General features: G+C 46.7%; 1 protein-coding gene across 1 annotated transcript in view; it reads left to right on the forward strand.

Annotated features, from left to right (window-relative positions):
- DDX31 (DEAD-box helicase 31) overlaps nt 1-22,859 on the forward strand; it is a 45,456-nt gene that overhangs the window by 21,867 nt on the left and 730 nt on the right. Inside the window, exons 17-19 of the mRNA XM_027911618.1 lie at nt 4,083-4,164; nt 10,470-10,581; nt 15,486-15,666. Coding sequence (XP_027767419.1) covers nt 4,083-4,164; nt 10,470-10,581; nt 15,486-15,666 — 375 coding nt within the window. The remainder of the gene's footprint in view (nt 1-4,082; nt 4,165-10,469; nt 10,582-15,485; nt 15,667-22,859) is intronic.

The raw sequence follows: 22,859 nt of genomic DNA on the forward strand, positions 1-22,859 counted from the left end.
TTGTTTGTTTGTTTTATGTTCTTCATAAACCGTGCTGCCCTGCAGATAAAGGACTGACCAAAAAGGGGGTGTAATTTGCCTTCCTTGACCCCCATCTTCAGAGGGAAGAAAGCAAGTGTCTAATTGGCACGGGAGGGCCATCGGCCCGCTCGCAGCCGCGTGGCCTCCGCTCTTCCCACATGGATGTGGGAAGGGGCACCAGGACAGAGCAGGGAGCTGATGAATTGCAGAGAAGATGCAGGAAGGCAGCTTGGAGCTAAAGGCAGCAAGTGCCATCAGCACAAATTGCCGTTACCCTTCATAAACAGAGCATTATGGTGATAATCCTGACAATTTAATTCAGTGCGAGGGCAAAAGACAGCATGTGTTGGACTGTCACCCAGCCTCTTCAGCACTGCTCATTTTTGTTCCTTACCCTAAGTCTTTGTAGCTTTTGACTTGGTCTGCACAAGTTATTGGAGTTGGCTTTTTTTATTATTATTATTATTATTTTATTCTTTGCTAAATCTTTAAACCTCTCGAGTTTTTGTAGGGGACGAGTGCGTGCGGTGAAATTGGTTTTAATTTGTTTTGGATTTTTGTCGGGTTTTTTCTCCCCTTTTTTTTTTTTTTTTTTTTTTTTTTTTTTTTTTTTTTTTTTTTTTTTTTTTTTTTTTTTTTTTTTTTTTTTTTTTTTTTTTTTTTTTTTTTTTTTTTTTTTTTTTTTTTTTTTTTTTAATGAAATTCCCGCTGGGTTTATTGAAATGTAAATACTTCATAAAATATGTATTTTGAAGAAGACAAAGCGTGAGATGGGTCCCTGCAGCCTTCAGCTGGTGTAAATGAGAGGTGCTGTGCTGGTTCGCAGCAGATGAGGATCCGACCCAGAGTTTTTTCCTAAACCCCTCCACCCACCCCAGCATGCATGGGAGTAAGTCCAGGAATGTTGAGAGTCGGAAGTAATGAGAGCAGACACGGCTTTGTTCCTGGATGAAAATCCACTTCGGAATTAGAGATGACTGCCTTTGAAATTGGAAATCGCTCGCAATTAATTTTCACCGGTACCTGAAGCCTCTCCTTGGCTTCCACCGCGGAAAAGCAGCGTCAGCCTTTGCCAAAACGATCTCACTTTGGCTCTGCTGAGATCGGGAATTCCCGGTGGGGCTCGGGGAAAGCTGCAACTTTCTGCTCGGCCTTTGTGTGCGGCTCGAAGTTGTGGCTCCTCTCCCCAGCTGTAAATTCCTGCGTGCACAACATGCACACTCACGTTTCCTGCGTGTTTCCTATTTCCTCCCTCTCTCTCTTTTTTTTTGTTTTCTTAAAGATTCTATCTCAGCTCCCGAGCGCAACGAACAGATTTTCCTTCAAAGGGAGGAGGCGAGAAGCAGGAGAAAGTCTGTGAGGTTCACTTTTTTTTTTCCCCCCCCTTTCCTTTATGTCTCTTTTAGTCCCTTCAGCTGCGATCTCGCAGCGCCTGCCTCGACAGCTATCAGATAATTTCTTTATCTCCTAACGGCGGCCTAACTAATTTATAAAGGGAAAGGCATCAGCGTGAAGGCACGAGTCGTTTCTCTCCCTTCTCCTGGGTTGTGCAGACCCCCCTCCCCTGCTCCCCTGGCTGCTCCCCGCTGTGAACCAGGCTCACAGATCTGTTCTGCTGCGCTGGCGTCGCGCCAGGCGAGGGGAGGATCGGGGAGAGGGGGTGACAACTCCGACAAATCAATGTCAAAGGTTTGACATTTTCATTCAGAGCCGCCTCAAAGCCACCTTTGGCGGGGGTGGGGAGGGGGAGGCCTGCTTTTCTCTTGCTTAAGTGGTTGCCATTTATGTTTTAATTTACTGTTCTACGTTTCGAAACCAAACAGAGAAACCCTCCGGTTGTCGTTTTATGCTCCATTTCCCTTTTCCCCCCCCATCGCTCCCCCGCCTTTTCCCTGCGAAGGAATCTCCCAGCTGCACACCAGTGGGGCTGGTCTCCCACGCAGGGGGATCTTCTGGCCTGTCCCTGCTCCTCTGGGCCACCTCTTTTCCTCTCCTTACGCCGTGGGGGGGGGGGTTGAAAAGGCAAATTGCAAAAAGTAAAAGTATTTTTTGCTTTAACTGGGGGAAGGACTGGGAAGCAGGTGAGGATCGCTGTACACAGTATGGCAAAGATTCATCCATTCCTGCTAGCTGGGTGTTTAGAGAGCAAGGATACAAGCAGTATCCTTGTTCTTATCATTTCTACAAATTGAAGAATATCAGCAGTGTTTCCTTTCAGAACCCACGGGCACCTTTCCAGCCATCTGAGAACTGCTGGACCCCATAAGATTTCTCTCTTCCTTAAGATTGATGTCATCCCAAATGAACTCCTTGGGCTTCTGTGCATTTGTGATTTATTCTGGCATTAAAAGGAAAAGAATCTCTTTGCTAGAAATGACCTTTGCCCGTTACTGAAAATTTGGGCCCATAAACTTCTGGCTTTGTGATCTGAGTAATTCCCTTTGGAAACGGGACCCAGTTTGGATGCAGCTGTAATATTAATGGCCTGGAGCTGCACAGCTGTTCCTGTGTTGTCACCTGGTGCGTGTGTGCCCCATAAGACAGTGTTAAAGAGGACAAAGAATTCCTAGGCTCCTGTAAATGCACCTCTAAGTAGGACTGTTTGCTCGGAAATGGAGCAGGTTTGTAAGCATTTCCATATCTGGGCCATGGCAGTGCCCAGCAGTGTCTTGCAAGCAGGACTGGAGAATAAATCATCTGGTTGAGTCTACAGGAGGAATGTGAGTCGACAGAATGAAAATAAATGCCCAGTGTGAAGCCTGGCTAGGACAGCTGACTGAGGCTCCTGCATGTAAAAAAAAAAAAACGCCGTGGGGTCCCTAATGGGCTGGGCTTGGGCTTTGCACTTCAGATGAGAGGGAAGGTGAGTTCTCAGAACAGGGAAGGAAATCAAGGCCTGTATCTGGTGTCAGAGGTGGCTTTTGAGGCTATAAATGAGTTGGAGGGTGAGTGTGTCCATTGGGAGGTGTCTCTGAGCTTCGACCCAGGCAAGGTAGCCAGGAGTTGGAATGATGTAGATCTTGTGGGAAAGAGTGATGATGTGACCAGAAGGAAGGAAGGTGTGGGAGAATTGGCTTGATAGGAGAAGATCCTTGGGATTTTGTTCTTATCCTCTGAGTCACTATGAGAGGAAGGAGCTGTGTCTTTAAACAGCTTTAGCTTTAGCTCCTAATTTTGGGAGCGTGGTCTCTAATGGGGGGGTGGAAACAAATGTGTGTAAACAGCAAAGCATCTCAATCCTTTGAATGAGGGTTGAGTGTCTCTTATTCCAGAGGTTCTGGAAGCTAAACTGGGAGAGACAAGATGCAGGAGAAGTGGTAGAGTAAGTGGAGCACGTGTTTCCAGCCTCTGTGTGTGTGTGTGTGTGTGTGTGTGTGTCACAGTCAATCTCTTACAGTTGCACAACCAACCAAATACAAACACCTCCTGCTCCCTGCCCGTGGCATCAAATGTACAGTGAAATGGTTGACAACCTCTTGGTTCAAGGTGGAGGTTGCAGATCTTATTCTTTAGAGTTACAAAGCAAATCTACAAGAAGCACTAATATTATGAGCTGCTTCAACTCTGTCTTGAGTTTCTTTTAGTGAAAAACGTAACCAGATGGTTCCCAATTGTCTCGGTGCTTCCCAGTGCAAGGAAAGAAAAATTCTGAAAATAATGGAAGTGTAATTAAAGACCTAAAGTTTTTTCTTCAGTCAGTTCCTCTGGTTGAGAGCCAAGGGGACTTTCAGTGAACTCAGAGTCCACCCTCAGTTATTTTGATGCTCTGTTAGGACTGGCGTGTGTGTTGGTGACTTAAAACACGTGACAAGATCGTGGGTAAACCTGTGTCTCTGTGACACAGAGTAAGTTTACCTGGGGCCAAAATTTTACCTTGGTAACAATTTGAGGGTTGCTGAGGGATTGTCTGGGCTAAGACCTCATGTATTTCAGGGATAAATCCTTAAGTTGAACATGTAAATCTCAAACTTTTTTGTTCAAGTGTTTCCAGTCTGTGGCTCGTTCCACTCTGTATTTCTAAGTAGGAGAAACAGTAATTTTTTTTTTCTTTGTTGCCTCAGTGTTTCAGAGATGAAGATGGAGAAGGTGTTAACCAGCCTGATGAAAGATGATCGCTTCAAGTTGCACAGACCAGGAAGGAAGGTGAGTATTCAACACGTATTCCTGCCTCAGCTTCTTTACAACACGAGGGTTGCTATAGCCATGATGTCAGCCAGTCCAAATAATTACAGAACTGCCTTATATCACAATTTTCCAGTCTTTCTTGTCCCCAAAAAGCAGTTGCTTACTAGCTCTTCAGAATTATCTTTGTAAAAAACAATAAAGGCTTCTGGCTGCAAAAGCTTAGGGTTTTTTCCCCCCCCTTCAATGTTTCTGTTCTTCCTGGTTTTTCTGCACTAAAATACTGTTGGAGATGACAAATGGCACTAAACTTCTCTGAAGAAATAAGGAAAATGTATTTGGTGATGTGTTACATAGGAGTTTTTTATTTTTTTATCATCTGTATTTACTTGGAGCCTAAAGCGAAGCTCCCTGGCTTGTCAGGCACCTCTTTATTGACTTGGGCCAGCTTTGGGTCTGCCTTCAAGCTGCTAATTCACAGAATTCAGTCATTTACAATTGATGTCTCGGGCGTTGCTGCATCCTGGCAAATTAAATCCTCCAAGAACCCTCATTTTGACTGGAAGTCAAGAATGTGTCAGGCATGATGCAGCAGCTCTTTTTTTTTTTTTTTTTTTCCTCTTGGTGCTGTTCTCCCTGCTCGTGCTCTCTGTTACGCCGTGGATGAGCCACCCTGTTTCCCGGGGATGGCTGTGGTGTTCTTGGTAAACAGCCTTTTGAAAGATGTTCAGTGTCCCTGCACACCCTGTGCCTCACAGAAAGCCAGATCTGAGCTTTTTGAGAGCTCTGTTGAAAGCTCTTTCCCACCACTGCACAGTTTTTGGCTGAAATCAGCCTGTAATGCCTATATTTTAAATATCATCATGCTTAGTATATGACCTCTTAGCTCAGCAAATATGTAAAAGTTTTGGTGGGCTTTGTTAATGCAAAAATTGTTTTTAATGGTTCTTCTGTGTGTAAATGCTTTTCTCCCAAATGTGCTTATAGGGAGGGTAACTTTGGGTTTCCTCTGGAGAGTTTTTTCACCAATTATATTTATGCAGAAATTGCACTTTAAATTTGTTGCTGACGTTGGGCAGAATGTTATCTGTTCTGGGCTTGAGGACAAATGTTCTTTTCGTGGAAAGTGGGCAAAACCAAAAAAAAAACAAAAAACAAACCCCAACATGTTTTGTTCCAGGAAATTATGATTTAAGTCTTGAAAAGTGGCAGGAGAAAATGCCTTTGGAACAGCACTAAAAAACTAAGAAACCTTCTTGCTCCCAAGACTGATCAAATTGGTATTTCAGTCTGCATATTTAAGCACAGGTTTTTTGGTTTTTTGGTTTTTTTTTTTTTCAATACTCTACCTTTGGCTTTCCCCTTTTCCCAAACCCTGTTTGGGGTTGGGGCTGTTCCCCTGGTTTGGCTCAGCTGTGCTGCTGGGCAGGCCCTGCCATGGCAGGGAGGTGGCACAGAAGGAGCTGCTTCCTTTCACTTGCAGTCAAAGGTGGGATTAAATTCCTCTTTTCCCTCTGACATCAAAGCGAGTGGGGCCGTGCTGTTGACTCCACTGGAGCTGAGACACATCCACTGTGGCTGTTGGAGGGTCTTAATCTGCTGCAGGAATTCATAAACACAGAGTAACCAATTTTTGGGTGACCCAGAATCTGAAAGCGTTGGGACTGAGGAATGGGGTCGATGGGAAAAATTCTGTGTCATTTAATGGGGATGAAATTGCAGCAGTTCCGTCAATATAAAATAGGCCCCACCAGGAGTTACTTGGGAAAATACATTAAATGCAGTCAGGATCCATTGTGTTTGTTGGCTGTTTTGCTGCCAGCAGGGCTCTGTGAGTGGTCAGCAGCGCTGCCCCAGAAGGCTGCAGGGACATTTCCCAAGGTTTGAGGAGGGTTAATCTCTGTTAAATCCTGGGAGTTTGCCATGCAAGGCAGTACAATAAGCTGGGGGACACTGAGTGGGACAGGGAGGGAGGTGTCACGAGGAGCTGAGGCTGATGCAGTGGTGGTGTTGCCATTGGAGAGAGTGTGAGCTTTGCTGATCAGCTCTGCATGCACTGAGTCATGTATATATTATAGGTGCACACAGGAACCTCATTATGATGCTCTTCAGTTCTCATTGCCTCAACTCAAGTCCATTATAAGTACCACGTTGGAACATGTATTTTTTGGGCTTCTGTGTGTGCAGCCAGGGAGCAAGCTGAAGTGCCTGTAAAATGTATATTTTATATTTAGGTGTATAAAATATATATGTGGCTATGTCTGGGCGTGTGAATGTTCACCTGCCTACAAAGAGAATAAATTTGATCTTTCAACTTTTATGGAGGGGGGCAGGGGGACTTGGTGAGTTCTAGAGAAGGTGTGTGGAGGTTAGTAAAAAGTTGTTATTAAAACAAAATCCTTCATTTTGTTTTGAAGTGTAATGGAAGCAGGAGATGTTACAGCCAGGCTTTTTGGTGGTGGTGGTGGGGGGTTCCTCCCATCTCTTTCTTTTTTTTTCTTTTTTTTTCTTTTTTTTTTTTTTTTTTTTTTTTTTTTTTTTTTTTTTTTTTTTTTACTCTTTTAGAAATGAACTTTTCTATCTCAGTCTGGCCTTACTGTGTCTCAATTCCTTTTTCATTATCATATTCTTTTAATGAAATCAGAAGTTTTCAGTACTTATCCCAACCTCTCAAACCTAAAACCTGCCATCTTCATCACTGGAAGTTTCCTTCTTCTGACAGAAGGAGTTTTCCAGGTGGAGTTGGCACTGGGGGGAGTTTTTCTGATGCCTTCAACTGGCATCCAGTTGCACCCAGACTTCCTTCCCTGCTTCCCTTCTTTTAGCTTACAAACACTTTAATTGTCCACAGTCATTTTGCCAGTCGTTCAGGATCTGTCAGAACAGGCTTTTAAGGAACCACAAGGCAGAGAAAGTTCTCCTATCCCACTGGTTTCTCCAGAGCGGCCACAGCACTGCTTTTTTAACAGATGTAACAAATTTAGATCAAGCAAACCTCTGGGGCAGGCTTTTATCTTGGAAAAACGTGGAAAGGTCTCAGATTAATTGTCCTGTTCATCCAAAGCAGGATACAAGCAGATTAAAGCTTGCTTGGTGTGAGTAAAGCACATGGGATGGCTTCCCTGCACTTCCAGGGGCACTGGCTTATTTGATCTGTCCAGACACTCACGTCGTGGGCAGGTTTTATTTTTCACAGCTTGCCTCTGAGTCAGTTTTAAATTTAGATTTATTTTTCTATTATTATTATTATTATTGGGGTGGTTTGGGTTTGTTGTTTTTTTAGATGAACCTCCCTGCAAGGCAGGAATCAAACACAGGGTTTTTTTTCCTGCCCATTAGGGTGCAATTTTTAAATGAGATCTGTCTCCAGGGGCTGCAGGGGATAAAAGGCAAGGTGGAGATGGGAGGAGGGGAGAAGCTGTTTTCTGAGGACATTATGTTTCCTGCCATTTGCTTTGTTTTTTATTTATATCTCTTGGACTGACCTCACACTTTAAAAAATATGCACCTAGGGTTTTTTTATCCCTCGTTTTTGTCTTACTTTTTTTTTTTTTTTTTTTTTTTTTTTTTTTTTTTTTTTTTTTTTTTTTTTTTTTTTTTTTTTTTTTTTTTTTTTTTTTTTTTTTATTTTCCCCCAGCACCAGGAAGAAGAGATGCCTCATTTTGAAACCTAAAGGGGGGAATAAGAAAAGTCCTTTGTAATATATTGCCATATTATCACTAAATCCCCTGACAGTTGTGACACAGAAGCAAGTCACCTGTCACTTAAGCTTGAGGTCTCTTTAATTTTCTCCTGGAATTCGCACCAGGCTGTCTTTAATTTGAGGCCTTTATTGGAATTCTGAAACCTTTCTGCCTCCCCGGTGCTCAGATCTATTCTGAGTGCTGTTACAGAATGTATACAATAACCAACACAGGGATTCAGAGGGGGCTGAAGCACTGTTTATTTAACACTCTGGAGGGATTTTCGTGCTTATTCGGTCCTGGCTACCCGGCTTTCAATATCGCTTTGACAACCGTTCTGCCCTTCTCATTAATTTTAAACAGTTAAAACACAGGAAAAAGAGAAAAAAGTTTTCATTATTAAAGTGCTTTACTTTTTAATAACAGAGGATTCTGTCCGCCAGGGGAAAGGGCAAACCTCACTAATTTCACATTCATATTAAAAAACGCCGGGAAGGTGACACTTGGTGCTGCCAGGAGGCTTTAACAAAAGCAGAAGGGAGGGATGGATGGAGGCGGCGGGAGCAGGTGGGGCGGGAAAGTTTTATGTTTCACGGGCGGTGGAAACTTGGGAGTGACAACAAGGAGCGTCCACTTCGGGGAGGCTCCTCCACTTGGCCTTGATTAAACCCCCTGCAGAGGCCCCTGGGCTGGGAGACTGTCCCAGCTGAGTGACAGGCACACCTTAAGGCATCTGTAAAACGTGTCCAGAGAAGGGCAGCGAAGCTGGGGAAGGGTCTGGAGGGTAAATCATGTGAGGAACGGCTTGGGGGGCTCAACCTGGAGAAAAGGAGGCTCAGGGGGGACCTTCTCACTGTCTGCAACTCCCTGGCAGGAGCGGGGAGCCAGGTGGGGTCCAGCTCTGCTGCCAGGGAACAAGTGACAGGATGAGAGGAAACGGCCTCAAGCCGTGCCAGGGGAGGGTCAGGTTGGACACCAGGAAGAATTTCTTCATGGAAGGGGTTGTTGAGCGTTGGAATGGGTCGCCCAGGGAGGTGATGGAGTCCCCACCCCTGGGGGTGTTCAGAAAATGGCTGGATGTGGCTCTCAGTGCCATCATCTGGTTGACAAAAGTGATGATCGTTCACAGGTTGGACTCGATGATCTTGGAGGTCTTTTCCAACCTAAATGTTTGTGTGAGCCGTGTTGTGAGTGGATCAGGAGACAAACAGCAGAGACCAGAGATCTGGGAGCCTTAAAATACCCCCAGTTTTCTTTGGAGATGCAGGTGGACACTTCCTGGTGGCGAGGAGCTCCAGGCCCCCCCAGGCGTGTTTGCTTTGTTGAAGAATAACCTGGAAGGTTTGGGTTCCAAAGAGGGGACTGTGGAGGGGGTTTAGACCACGTTTGAGGTCTGTCTGTGGGCACATTTGGTGTTGGGTGTAGAGTGGCAGATTTGGTCAGCAGGGTGGGGTTTGTCATGTCTGTGTTGTGGCTCCTCTGACTGGCAGCAGCACAAAGCTCTGAGGGAAGGAGGGGTTTGCAGCATTAACATGCAGATCTGCCAGAGAGGGACAACAGGATTGTTTCCTTGGCACAGACCTCCTCCAGAATCCTGGGAGCTGGATGTTTGTTGTCAGTCAGCCCTGGTCAGATGAGGGGGTTGACTGGTATCAAGTTCCTGCCTTGGATCTGGCACTGTTACACTTGGATGCTGATTCCTGTGTGAGGAGCGTTTGAGAACTGTGGCCCTTTTCTGGGAGAGGAGCACATCCATGGATGCCTGGCTTTGCACTTTGCTGTCAACTTGCCATCAAAAATTCACTTGTTTTCTGGTCCACACTTCCCTTCTCTGCCTGGGGTGCCTTAGGGAGAGAGGCAGCCCCTCTCCTCCTCCCAGCAACAGTTTGCTCCCAGGAATGTTTGTTTTCCATTTCCTGAACTGCATCCTACAGTCTGATCCCAGGAAAGCTTGGGCACGTGCAGAATTGCCCTTTTAGTCTGAGGAACTTTATTCTGTCTTGCTTTTGGTGTCTTCTTCTAGAGGAGCCAAGTGATGGCAGTTCCAGTCAAGTGTTGACAATGAGAAAATTCCATGTAGAAATTCATGAAGGAATTTGTGAGAAGTTCATTTAGTTGCCTTTGTTCACAGGTACTGAATCTGGTCTCTGGAGCTTGGGGGAAAGTGTAGTTCTCATGGATCTCCTGCCCCACAAGTCCCAGGAACAGTCCAGGTGTTTTGGGGAAGTGCACGGGGGAACTTGCAAAATCAGCCTAAAACTGTTCGTGTAGGGTCTGGGAGAAGTTATTCCAAATAACTCCAATGGAAACAAGCAGTAGGATCTGCCCTGTTGAACCTGGAAGAAAAATTTACAAAAGGAAGGGAAGAAGATAAAAAATGATACGTGATAGATGTTAGAAAACACAAAATTAAAACTGATTTGCTCTCCCCACCACACAGCCCTCACTGGCTGCTCTGACTTTAACATCTTTATCTGGATTTTTTTTTTTTTTTCCTCTAGTAATATTGAGAGGATTACCTTTGTTGGCCCCTGGGTAGTTACTGTGTGATTTTACTGTTATTAAATCTATTGTAAACTGCTTCATTATTCCTGACTCAAATTCTCTCTTTCCTCTAATCCTCCCGCCTTCCCCCTGGTTAGAAATCCTGTGGCACGAACCCTCAGGAAGTCCGGGAGAGGGCCACGGTCCTGCAGAGCAAATTCGAGAATCACGTTCACTCCAGCGAGGGGACGCTCCGGTGGGCCAAGAAAGGTCAGTGTGTGCTCTCCTTCCAGCTCTTCCAGGAGGGCTGGGATGAGCTGTGCCAGCCTTTTCTTCTGGGGAAGAGCTTTTTCAGGGAAAAGGCCTGGAAGAAACATTTCGGGCTCTGCAGGGGGTTGAGATGGGCCCAGAAGGCTTTGGGATGATATTAAATGTTAATTTCTCGCGTTCCCGTATTAGGTGCAAATGGGATTTAATCTTGGCTTTTGATGGGATTCGCTTCCAAGGGTTCCCACCCAGTGGCAGGAGGGAATGGATGGGGGGTGTTGTGCTGGGGAGGGAGTGGGTGACTTGCTCCACCATGTCCTGGTGCAATTCCCTTCGGTTCACACCAGGGATGAATTTGAAGCCTGTAAGACAGAGGATGCCTCAGGAGCAACTCTTTAACAGGCAGGGATGTAAGAGAGGAGGTTGTTGTGTGGGATGGGAGGAAAATGAGAGGGGGCAACAACTCCAAAAGGCGGGAAGAATTAAAACTGGGGTGGATTTAATGATTGTAGCTGCGTGCAAATGTGGCCATAGAGGAGCCTAAAAGGTGGTGCGGTGTGGGCACCCCTCTTCCATGTGCTGTTTTGTTTGGTGTGGGGGCACCTGAGAACTTGAGAGCTGTTGTGAGGGGAATATGGGAACCCCAGAGCTCCTTGGCAATGACTTGGAATTTGAGTTATTGAGACGAGTCCACAAAACACAAACTCTTTCTGTGAGAGACTAAACCACTCCTGCTCACGATATTCATGAGTCAAATCCTTCTCTCTGAGCTTGTGTAGAAGTCCTGTTATGTCAGTTTTGCAGCACTGCCAGTTGAGAGGGGTCCTGGTGAGATGGATTTTAATGGTCTGCACCATTTCTGTTTGCCATTCTGTACACCTGCTGCACGCACGTGCATACAGGTCTGGTGCAGGTGTACCACGTGTGCTAAACTACTTAAATCACCCTCTAAGGGGTCCAAAACCAAGTGGGGAAATTGGCCTTTGAGCTGTGCAATGTCTGGAGAAACTGGAGTAGGGGAGACTGTTCTCAGATAAGAAAATTATCTGGAGCCCTGAGAAGTGGCTGTTCAGGAGGTCAGGGGTGCTGCTTTTTCCTGAGTGTTGTACTAACTTCTTAGGTGATGACACAGCAGAATAACTGGAGCACCTACTGGGACTGCCTGCTTACCTCAAATTAATCTGCAATGCTTTTAATGATGTGTGGCTGTGTTGATGGGCAAAGTATTTGTAATTCTGCTGTTTCACTCTTTGCTCTCTCCCCCTGCCACTGCAAGTCACTGGGCTGATTTCTCACCCCACCTCCAACTGCTGCAGTGCTGATTTTAGTCCCTTGGGGTTTTGAGACACCTTTTTCCTAACAGTGAAAGTGCCGGAGACTTGCTACACCAGCAGCTTGCACCCATTTTCAGGTGTGCTGTTCTACTTGTCTGGTGTAATGACTTTTATAGCTTTTGAATCCACGGTCTCTCAAAGCATGTGACTGATGTGATCACAATCCTTCATTCTTCATGGATGAGCTTCTTGCTGCTCTTCTGGGTTTTCATATACACCATGCAAACTTCTAACCTGAGGTGTCTGTGACAGGGACAGCCACTGTGGTCACACCTAGAAAACCTCAGTGGTTTCTCTCCACACGGAGAGTGTCACTGTGTGTGCACACACCCACCCACAGCCACTTGTTGCTGAGCTGAGCATTCATAACTTCTTGAGCAAGAAGTGCAGAGAACACATCAGCAAATGCTGAAATGGTGTGCACCCCATTTATCTTGTAGAGGAGCACTCTCCACCTCTTTTTCCAACTCTGCTATCTGCATATGCAAATTTTCCACTGCTGAGTGGCTTCCATAAGCCTCCTCTTCCTCCCCTCTGAGCCAGGCATCATGAATAATTAACATGGCAGCTGGCTTTTGCTTTCATGGCAGACAATCAATTGGAAGCTGTGCCAGGGATGCATTTGTTTCTCTCCCTTTTCCTGCTTTCCCCCATTTTCTGCCCCAGTCGATGTTAATCAGCAGTGTTTGCGCTGCAGCCCCGCTTTCGAAAGGCGAGTGGCTCCCTGCCCGCTCTCCCCTTCTGGCTCGGGGGTCCCGTGGTTTTCACACTGCCATCGAATGGTTCAGTGGAGGTGCTGCCCTTCAGACTTGATTGACTGATCAGCAGCAGTGAGATGGGGTGGGAGGAGGGATCTGGCTTGAATTGATCAAGCGTGGAGCCCCTTTCGGGAAGCGGAGGATTCTCATCCGAAGGGGTGTGTGGTGATGGGTGCTTCCTTTTGGAGCTGTGGGGACGGGCAGAGCTCGTGAGACTGGGATCCTTTGTGCCCCTGAGAGTGCAGAAAGGGTAAGGAAGCAAACCCTGCTTTTCTCCTCCGTGTTTCCCAATTTTACAGCCAATAGTTGAGGATTTTGCCTCCTCCTTTCTGCCCTCAGCACCCGTGTGTGGAGAGGGACAGCAGAGCTGCAGGATTGCAGTGCTGGGGCACAATGCTCCAATCCATGATGGGTTTGGTGCATCCTTCCCTGCTGTTCCCACTCTGGCAAAGTGCCTCCTGGTTTTCTCCTGTGGCTGAGGGCTGTGCCCTTAGCCCAGTGCTGGGAGCTCTCAGCTGGGAACAGGTTATGTCGCCTGTCTCACTTTCATATCTCATTATCCTCTTGTCCCCTGGTTAAAAGAACAACAAACCAACCCATCAAAACCCCCATCATATATAGCACTTCTTTTTTTCTTGTTTCCTCTGACTTTCCACACTTATATTTCCTGTGGAAAGATGGGGATGCACAGGTGGAAAGGACTTATCTAAATCCATTTTCTTACATCAGCCCAAGTCTGAATCCCACCCCAAGCCAGTATATGTTGCCTTAGAGTCATGTTGGTGTGGCAAAAACTGTAACAGCTCAGGCAGTTTGATTCTGTGACATTAAGATGAGGAATCCTTTACATGAATTATGGCCTGACCAGCACTGCTACCAGTCTTTATGAGTTGTTTTTATAAAACTCTGTCTCTTTGATCACAAAATCATAAAAGAATTTGAACTTTTTTAAAAAAAAAAAAAAAGCTTTCGGTGTCTGGCCACTCTGATTGCACAAAAAAGCCAGAAAACATGAGTCTGACAACACTGAGAGGTCTAAAGACCTGATAGTAAAGATTTTCACATCTGCAAAGGTCTTCGTTTCAGTCTCACTGGTGCTGTAATGAACATCAGCAGCTCTGAGCTCCTGGGGGCTGAAGCAGTTTCCTGGGCTGGGGTCAGCTCTGGGTTAGTGTCCTGCAGCATTCCTTGGTTTTCCATGCTCTGACTCAGAGCTGGGTCTGGCAGATGCCTGTCAGGAGGACTTTGGGAAGGGGTGGGGGGGGCCTTTGACACTTTATTTAACTGATCTAGGGAGTTGGTACCAGCAGCCTTTCCTCTCTGCGCAGCTGTGGGAGCTGAGCTCAGCCTTCATAAGAACAGGATCTGTGGTATCAGCCATTCCAGCTGCTGTGAGACAGAGCTGTGTTGGCTCCAATGGGACTGAATTCAGAGCGGGAGCAAGTTCCTATTGTTCCTTTTGAAGAGTTTACACTTTCTCACAGGTGAATTTGACCAATAACTTCAGGAAAAAAAAGCAGCAGAATAGGGGTTTTTGAAGGCATTTGAGCTGGTTTATAAGCCCTCAGAAGGATGGCCTTCAGAGGAGACACCGAGACAGAGCACTTGGAATTTAGCATTCTCTTTTTTGGGAAAACACAGGTCTCTTGGTGCTCGGGTGCCTCTGAAGGAGGAGTTTTGTGAAATTGGGAAGAAGGTGCAAAAAAACTCAATCTTTTCTTCTCATCGATTGGGAAAAGGAGTTCGCTTTGCTCAGTAAACAGAGCTTTGATGGATTCCCTGGGTCCTTCCAGGAGCTGATCTGCTAAAATGACATTTTTATTACTGTTCATAAACTCCAATCTCCGGCTGCTGCCAAGAGATTAGACATAAGCTGTGGGCAAACTTGCTGGTCCGGTGGCTCAACAGGCAAGGGCAGGAGAGGTGAGAGTTTAGAGCTTGCTGCTGCCAGCAGTGAGAGGGAGAGGCAGGTGCTGGTTGGAGTGAGGGTTTATGGGGGGGACACACAGGAGGTTTAGCAAGCAGGGGATTGAAGGGAGGCATTTTCTGAGCTGTAGAGTTTCCTTACTGGAAGTCCCTCTATTCCCAGAGCAGAGGGGCCAGCCTGGGTGGAGTGAGCGTTCCGGGGAGGAGCAGAGGCAGCGCTCATATTAGTGGATGATTGTCTTTAGAGCAATGAGCCCTGAGGGGAAGGGCATTACAGGAATATAAAGATGTGAAGGGAAAATTTGCACACAGTTCTATTATTTTTTTCCCTTTTGAGAAGGTGAGCTCTGTTCTCAGTGTGCTGATGAGTCAGGAAATCCATCCGGCTCTCAGATATTTATAAGGGACTAGCTGGTAACTGGTGAAAAATGCATGGACTACTGGGACTCTAATATCAGAGGAGCCTTCCTGTGTCATTTCCATGCTTCTCTTTCCCTCTGTTCATCCCTGTTCCCTCTCTGCCCTCCTCTGTAGCCATTCATTGTCAACGACTCTTAGGAGAAGTGCTACAAACATCACCTTTTTGGGCTGAAGGGGCCTCCTTGCAGGAGGCAAACCCAATGCAATTTCATGTGGCTTTGTTTCAGTTCCTGACACCTCTCCAGCACCTTCCTTCTCCTTTTGGGATTGCGCTATTACTATGCAACCTTCACAGACTTTTAACATACCAGCCTTTCCCACCAGCTGCTGACCAGAAGGGTGTCCCAAAGGACAAGGCCGATGTCCTTTCAGCTGGAACAGCTGAATCTTTAAGTGTATATATATAAAAATGCAGCAGCAAACAGAATTCACCCCTTTTTTTTTTTTTTTCTCTTTTTCTTCCCCTCAGCACTGCAGTCTTTCCTTTGTGCCTATACCACCTATCCCAGGGACCTCAAGCACATCTTCCACATCAAGTCCCTCCACCTGGGTCACGTGGCCAAGAGCTTTGGCCTGAGGGATGCCCCCCAGAACCTGACTGCTCTCCCAACTGCAGGCTCAAAGAAGAAAACCAAGCCAAGGCCAAAAAGGTAAGCCAAGCTGGTGTTCCTGAGCCAGCAGTTCTGGCAAAAAGGATTTCTGCAAAATCCTGTGGGATCTCTCCCAGGAAGAGTCTGGAGCAAACCTGGAGTTAGAGCCCTGTCCCCTCTGGTGAGTGCACAGGGGTGTTCCTGGGTACTCCTGTTCTTTGTAAGGAATTGGAGACTCCCTGATGGAGGAGCAGAGCCCTGAATCCTTTCCTGTGCTTGAAAGGGAGCTGAAGATGCTCAGCACGTCTGATCCTGGCTACTCTGAGCTGGTTCCACAGGACAGATAATCCTGATATTACAATGTTAAGGACATGCTCTCTTCCCTAGTTGGTCAATGGCAGGGTGGGAACCTCTGGCTTGCCAGTAAAATCACTGCAGTAATTCAGAAGAGGAGAATATTTTTTTTCTTTATAAGCATCAGTTGTGACTCTTCCCACGTAATTGTTGCCACAAGCTCTGTTAGCAAACGTTAGCTGTGCAATTAAAGCACTAATCCACATAATTGTTCCTAGGCTGGTCACATCTCCTGCACATGTACATATCTTGTAGGGAAAAAAAAAATGCAAGGAGAAGGGATTTTAAAATAAAAAGTTGGAGCCTGCATTGTCCTGCTTTCAGAAGCCACCAGGGACAGGCCACTGCTCTGCCTCCTGCTCCAGCTGACCCTCCTCAGCAGATGGGCAACAGGATGGGAATGCCCCTGTGAGCAGGGGATTTAACGGAGCTTTATTTCGGGAAGAATAGCCTGATTAGCTGATAAAGAGCATGTAAGATGGTATGGGGTGGGCTTTGATGTCTTGCTGGCCCAGCAGGGTGTCAAGCTATGACTGACAGTAGCGTGTCACAGGATTACTTGGCCTGTAACAATGCCTCTCTCTGTTCCTGTGATGTTGCTACTCTGTTAGAGCTACTTTTTCCCTTGTTACAAACCTCTTTTAGGCTGGGGTTCCTCCTCCCCAAGTCTTCATCCCATTATAGCACAGCCAAGCTCAGGATACAGTGGGTAGTTTATGCACAGGGTGTGTGGGGTTGGGGGACGTGGAGGTGTTGGAACAAATGGCCTGAGAGTGATTTGAAAGCTCATTTGCACGTGGATCATATAATTGCAGCTCAGGGAAAGTGGGCAGACTTTGCTCAGGTTTGTCATGGCTCAAGCTCCAGATTTCAAATCCGGGAGCATCTGGAAAGTTCAGACCCTGCAGAAACAGCCGAAGTTGGGATGTGCAACAATTGTTCCTGTCTGTTGTGAAACTTGTTTTTAATCAGCTTTCTCTGTGTGTGCTTCAAAAATTAAATAAAGAGAGAGGATAAATTAGTATTTATTGGATAGTTTAGAGAAAGTGAATATAGATTCATATTCAGTCTCCACTGGCATAAATCCAAGACAGCGCTGTTAACTCAGAGAATTGCTTTTGATTTCACACTGACAGAGCAGAAAGCAAAATTCAGCCTGCCATTTAGAAGACAAATGGGTTCTAGTTGTAAAATGCAAGGCTTGAAATTATAACAGCACAGTCTCAGAGCAATCTTTTTAATTATATTTCTCACGTGACGCTTTGAGTGCTGGTTGTCGTATTACACATTGTCTCCCAACACCCGATACTTGTTTTTGATCAGGCTGCTCACTAAAGCCTCATCTCTCAGCACCTGCCTAGAGAATAAAGAACAGGCAGTCCAGGGTGAAAGTGGGGTAAAGGCAATCATTAAGTGTTTCCTTAAGAGGACAAAGTTTCTTTTCAAGTCTCCTTTTGTGCCTCGCGCCTCCTTCAAGAGCCTGCCTGGGGGAAGGTGAGACAGCAAGAGGGAGCAGCCAGGTGTGTGATGCTTCAGTGCTGAAACGTGGCAGCAGCCCTCTCCTGAATGCCCATGTAAACTTCCATGTATTTTTTAAAGCCCTCTGTGCAAACCAGCTGTCCCCTTTGCCGTGGTGGTTCTCGCAAAACCCGACCTGAAGGAGGGAAAAAAAAGAATCGCTCGCGACATTTGTGAGAGTCGAAGTGCCATGCTGAGGTGAGGGAGGAGCACACGAACCAGATACTGTGTATTGAGTTACACTACAGCAGCTTAGTAAGTGTCTGGGCTCATGCTTTTACTGCAGGGTGGATGCAAGGAAGCTGATCCCACTTGCAGTGAGGGATTAGCTGTCCCTCGCTCGCTGCGCAGGAGCAGCGCTCTGAGGAAGTCGCTGACGTGCCAGGTAGACGTGTCCTTTGAGTCCCTCGCAGTGCAGATGCCAAAGAAGCTGCTGCCATTCCACTGTGCATCCCTGTGCTCCTCAGTCTTCTGCATTTTGGATCAGTGAGGCCTTTATGGGATTCTGTGGCGACTGATGGTCTGTTTTCTCCTTTTGAGCTCGGGAGGGTCGGTGTGTGCCCCCAGAGGGTTCCACTGCAAGCAGGAGTTGCAACTTAATTTGCCTTCTTTGCGAGTTCGAGCCATTGCAAAGAGAGAGGTGAATCTTTAAGTTCTACAGAATCTGTGAAACTCCTTGCTGCAGGAATCTCTGATGCCAGAAATGCTCAGAAAGAGTGAGTTTACTTAAAATAACATATTAGCTGCTACAGCATGTGCAGAAAGTGATGTAAAAACTAAGGTGAAAATCCCCTCATGCCTCAGAGTTTAAGTCCAACCCTTAACTAAGATGGGATCAAGAAAAGGTGTCCAGGGTGCTTGTCCAAGGTGTTTGAGGGCATTTATGTACATCATTATTACAATGCCATTGCTCTGAATATGGAGGTCAGCATGGCCTGAAGGTTTTGGCTGCAAGATCGTTGTGTAAATTCATTCTTCAGCATTTAGTGGTCAGATAGAATTAGACAAATACACCTTGGAACCCTGTGTATCCTCCTTTGTGTGGCCAGGGCAGCAAAGGGTGAAAGCTTTTTACCTTCTCTCCCACCTCATACCCCTGATTCCACTTCTGAACATCTTGGCACTGACAATTATGGAAAGACTAATACAGGGCTTGTGACTCAAGGCTGCAGCTGGGCCTCCCTGAACAACAATTGTCTAATCATTAGAAGCAGTCTGCCTGCCAGTTTTTACCTGCACATTTAGAGCTTTCTTAATATCACTTAATTAGTCAAAATGCAAGTTTGGAATTCTGCCCACTGGGAATTTCTCTTGGTTTTGGGCATTCTGCTCTAGAAAGCCAGACTGGAGCTCAGGTAAGAGTGTGTTACCCATGGGCTGGAGTGCAGATGGATCCAAAAATTAGAGAAAGAGTCGTGGCTGCTGTGAAAGGAAACATCACCATCACTCTTCATTAAGGCAGTTCAGGAACACAGATGAGTCCTGTTTACCACATCATGATGTGATAAAAACATCCTGTCATGGAATTTAAAAGTTTCATAGTTGTAAAATCCATCTGATTGTTACCTGCACACAGCAGTGCCCTTTTTTACTGTCAAACTCTTTTTTCCCAACCTCCCAGTGCTGCTTTTCCATGGGGTGAAGACCGAGGCATGGCAGTGAAAGTGAAACTGGGGGTTTGTCTCCTTTGTAGCTGAAATACAGTTGACTTCAGTAGGGTGAGGAGTGGGCTTTGCTGTTCGGCACACCCTGGCATGGAGGCCACCCTGCTCTGGGTGCTCTGGAACAGGCTTGGTGCTCACTCTGGCCGGGTAATAATTTTCCTCGATCTTCTCAAGCGTCTGCATCAGCTGGGAACAGAGGACCTGGGCCATCTGTTGACCTGTCGAGAGCAGTGTAGGATTGCTGATGGATTTCTTGCCCCCACTCTGCAAAAACAACAGCAGAAAAACCAACCCAAACAGGGTTGCATTGTCTGCAGATGGTTCATCCAACACTATAAGTAGAAAAAGCAGGTGTTGCAGCAGCCTTGGCCCAGAGGTAACCCAGCTCTGCTGCTGGCACGGTGTCAAAGAGCTGTTGGAGATGCTGTCAGGCAGATTGATGGTGCAATCCACGTTGAAATGTTTTCTGATAAATGAAACAGCCCACTCCTGTCTCCTCCAAAGACACACCATGAGCTCTGGGGCCGTGCGTCACAACGTCCTCCTCCTCCTCCCTCAGCTGGAGCAACTGGGGAGCCTTTGGTTGCTGCAGATGCTGGGAGTTGGTTAAAGGTCACCACACTTGCTGCACTGCATTGCAGCAGCGTTTCACCCAGCTCAAGACAAAGGAACAGGCACCAGTGCCAACCAAGTTGAGGGAGACACCTCTAACAAGAAGCTCACTCACCACTGAGGTGAAAAGACGAGCAGAGGCGTCTTCTGAGCCAGCAAAAGGTTTGAGTCTCCACATCCAGGATGGTGGTTTGCATATTGTAACAAATGCAATCCAGCTAAATCAGCTGGGGAAACCTGATCATTCTTGTGGTCTGCTCAGGAATGCTGGGGAGATGAATGGGATCTTAAACAGAAACAGAACAGTTTGTGTGTGCTGTTCTTCCTCTTTCCTCTGTGCCTTGGAGCTGTCCACAGCCTCTCAGCTTTGTGCAAAACACCCTCAGGGCTTAGTTCAGTGTTCGTTTGTGGTTTTCTTTGCCACAGTGCAGTCTCTGTTGCTCCACTGTCTTGTTGCTGGTGACTGTGGAATTCAGTGCATGGTGTCTTTGGAACCCATAAAGCCATCAATCACCCAAGGTGTGTGCAGGTCACAAACTGAGTGTGTGAAGGTGATGCCTGTAAGTTGGGTGGGACTTCTGTGGTCAGTTGGCATCGAGTAGCAGAGCAGGAGGCAGTTGGAGACAACAGGCAGGATTTCATTCTGATCACCTCTGCTATTTTCACCTCTTGTGGTTTTGGGTTTTAGTTGTTTTTTTTTTTTTCCATGACGTGAAAAAAAGATTTACCGTGAATCTCTTCTGAGATAATTCTGTATTTAGCAAGATTCCTGAGTTTCTCATGTTTAAAGAGTAAATAAATTCATTCCTCCAGTTTTCTGGAAGAGAGCAGAGCTTTTTTTTGCCTTTAAAACTTTGTCACTGGCCTGGTCTCTTCCAGACTTTCAGGACCCGACAAAGTCACCTGGGGACAAAGTTCCTCTTGTCTCTCTGCTGAGGTTCTTGCTACCGGTTTTTGTGAGGCTGCAGTTTAATTACAGATGTGCACAGGCAGCTCTAAACTGCGTTATGATTGTTTCTCTCTCATTTACCCCCAGTCAATAATACTCAGTGTTCTCTCATCCACATGAACACTCCTTTCTCCTTTAAGCCCTGCTGACATCTCAGCACTGCAGCACTTTGGGATGGGTCGGTCAGCAGAGAATCTTTTTTTCCCCTGTGACTTCCCAGTAGCTGCACCACCCAACTGGGTGCAATTCCCCACCCAAAGATTGCTGTGTTTGGAGGGAGGGATTTTTAAAAGGTGGGCGTTTCCCTCCCTGTTTTATCAGCATGATGTGTTCTCATTAGGGCTCAATATGATACCTAGACATGAGATCACAGACAGAGATGCTGACAATCCATGTGTTTATCCAGTGATGGGAACATGAGTTCTGTCTCTGTTGCAAATGCATCTGACATTTGTGAGGCTTTTTGCCACAGTATCCAGTCTCACCATCACTCCAGCCTTCAGGAGCAGGGAAAACACAGCCATCCTGGGTTAGAAGGTGGGAGAATGGACATGGAAGCCAAAGAGATTAAATACTTTGCCCAAGGATGCTCAGGGGGTGAGTAGTAGGGTCTCCCTCTGTTCTCCTGGGCTTTGCCTCATAACCACAGGGCACCTTTCCTCACCATTATCTGGAATGCTCTGGCAGAGCCCCAGAGACTGTCACCAGCTGAGTCACCAGAGAGGGGAATTTACAGGTTTACAGCAGGAATCAGAATCCAGCCAGGACTCCTGACCTGGCTCCACACTCTTCCTGGTGTGCTGTCACTGCAGGCTGTTGCTGTTCCCTGTAGCTCTTCCATCTCGTGGTTAAACGGGGCCTTGACAGCTGCTTTTCTTCTCTCAGTGATCAGCACAGGTTCCACAGCACAACTCCATTGATTTTCGTGGCCCCGGGTTAGAGGGAGAAGCCTCCCTTTTCCCTGCATCCCTGCTTTTCTGTGTGCAGCTGATCACCTCAGCAGGGGGTATTGATTTACTAATTGGGCAGCGATTTCACCTGATTGATAATAAAGTGTTGGACAACCCCCCTGCTGAGCTGCAGCTCAGCCCCGCAGCTACTGGTGCATTCCTTGTCCTCTTGCAGCAGAGAGTTCCCTGTTGTTTAGTAAACTGTTGCTTGGTAACCCTGGAATTGCTGTAGTTAAAGCTTGGAGGCACAACCAAAGTGTCAAACAGGAAGTTTATCCAGTGATGGAGGGGCTGAGCAGAGGATACACCTGTCAGAGCTGGGCTGGTGGAGGGAACACCTTGGCCTGGGGCTGTGTGTGCGCCCACAGGCTCCCCCTGCACCGCAGAGGTGCCACTTCTGAGGTGTTTATGTCCTGTGGCCTTGCTTTCTGTGAGTTCAAACTCTGTGGTGGCCGTGGGTCTGATTTCTCAGGCGCATCCAGTCTCCAGCCCTTCTGTGAATGCACAGCTGGAATGTTTGATTCGTGTCAGAGTGGAGGCTGCAGGGAATGTAGCAGTGTCTTGTGTATTCCAGGCTTTCTGTTCTAGGGAAAACTTCCACTGGTGGCTGGGCCCTGGTTGGACCTGGTCTAGTGGAAGATGACCCTGCCCATGGCAGGAGTTTGAAACTGGATGATCTTTAGAGTCCCTTCCAACCCAAACCATTCTGTGATTCTGTGGTTCTATGACTGTAAAGAGGAGAGTGTCCAATATCTGTGGACACCCACTGTGCCCAGGAACATGGGAAGGAACAACAGGTCCTGCACCCAAGAGATCACAGGTTCGATAAGTGAGGGCAGCAGCAGCAGCAACAAGGGCGAGGTTTGCCCAAGGTTGTGGATCAGGATGGTGGCAGAACTCGTGGTGGAGAAGTGCTGAGTGGGTTTTTATATTTATAGCTGGCAGTTTAGGGCTACAGGGAGATCCATGTTGGAGTTCAGGGGCTGGGCAGAATGCAGCTACCCTTGCAAAAGGCAGTCTCTGGAGAGGTGTCTGTGAGGTGCCTGTGATGGCTGCAGGACACTGCAAGGAAAGACACTGTTGGGTTGAGACTCCTGCCATTTTCTTTTCTTTTTTTCTTTTTTTTTTTCCCCCTTGTTTGCTTTCCCGTGTTTTCAAGCTCTGGATTTCAGCTCTGTTTATAAAGTGTTTCCACTGTTCAGTGTC

Source organism: Empidonax traillii, unplaced genomic scaffold (genome assembly GCF_003031625.1).
Source record: "Empidonax traillii isolate 1590-97213 ecotype Southwest subspecies unplaced genomic scaffold, ASM303162v1 scaffold34:size3740991, whole genome shotgun sequence".
Taxonomy (NCBI): Eukaryota; Metazoa; Chordata; class Aves; order Passeriformes; family Tyrannidae; genus Empidonax; species Empidonax traillii.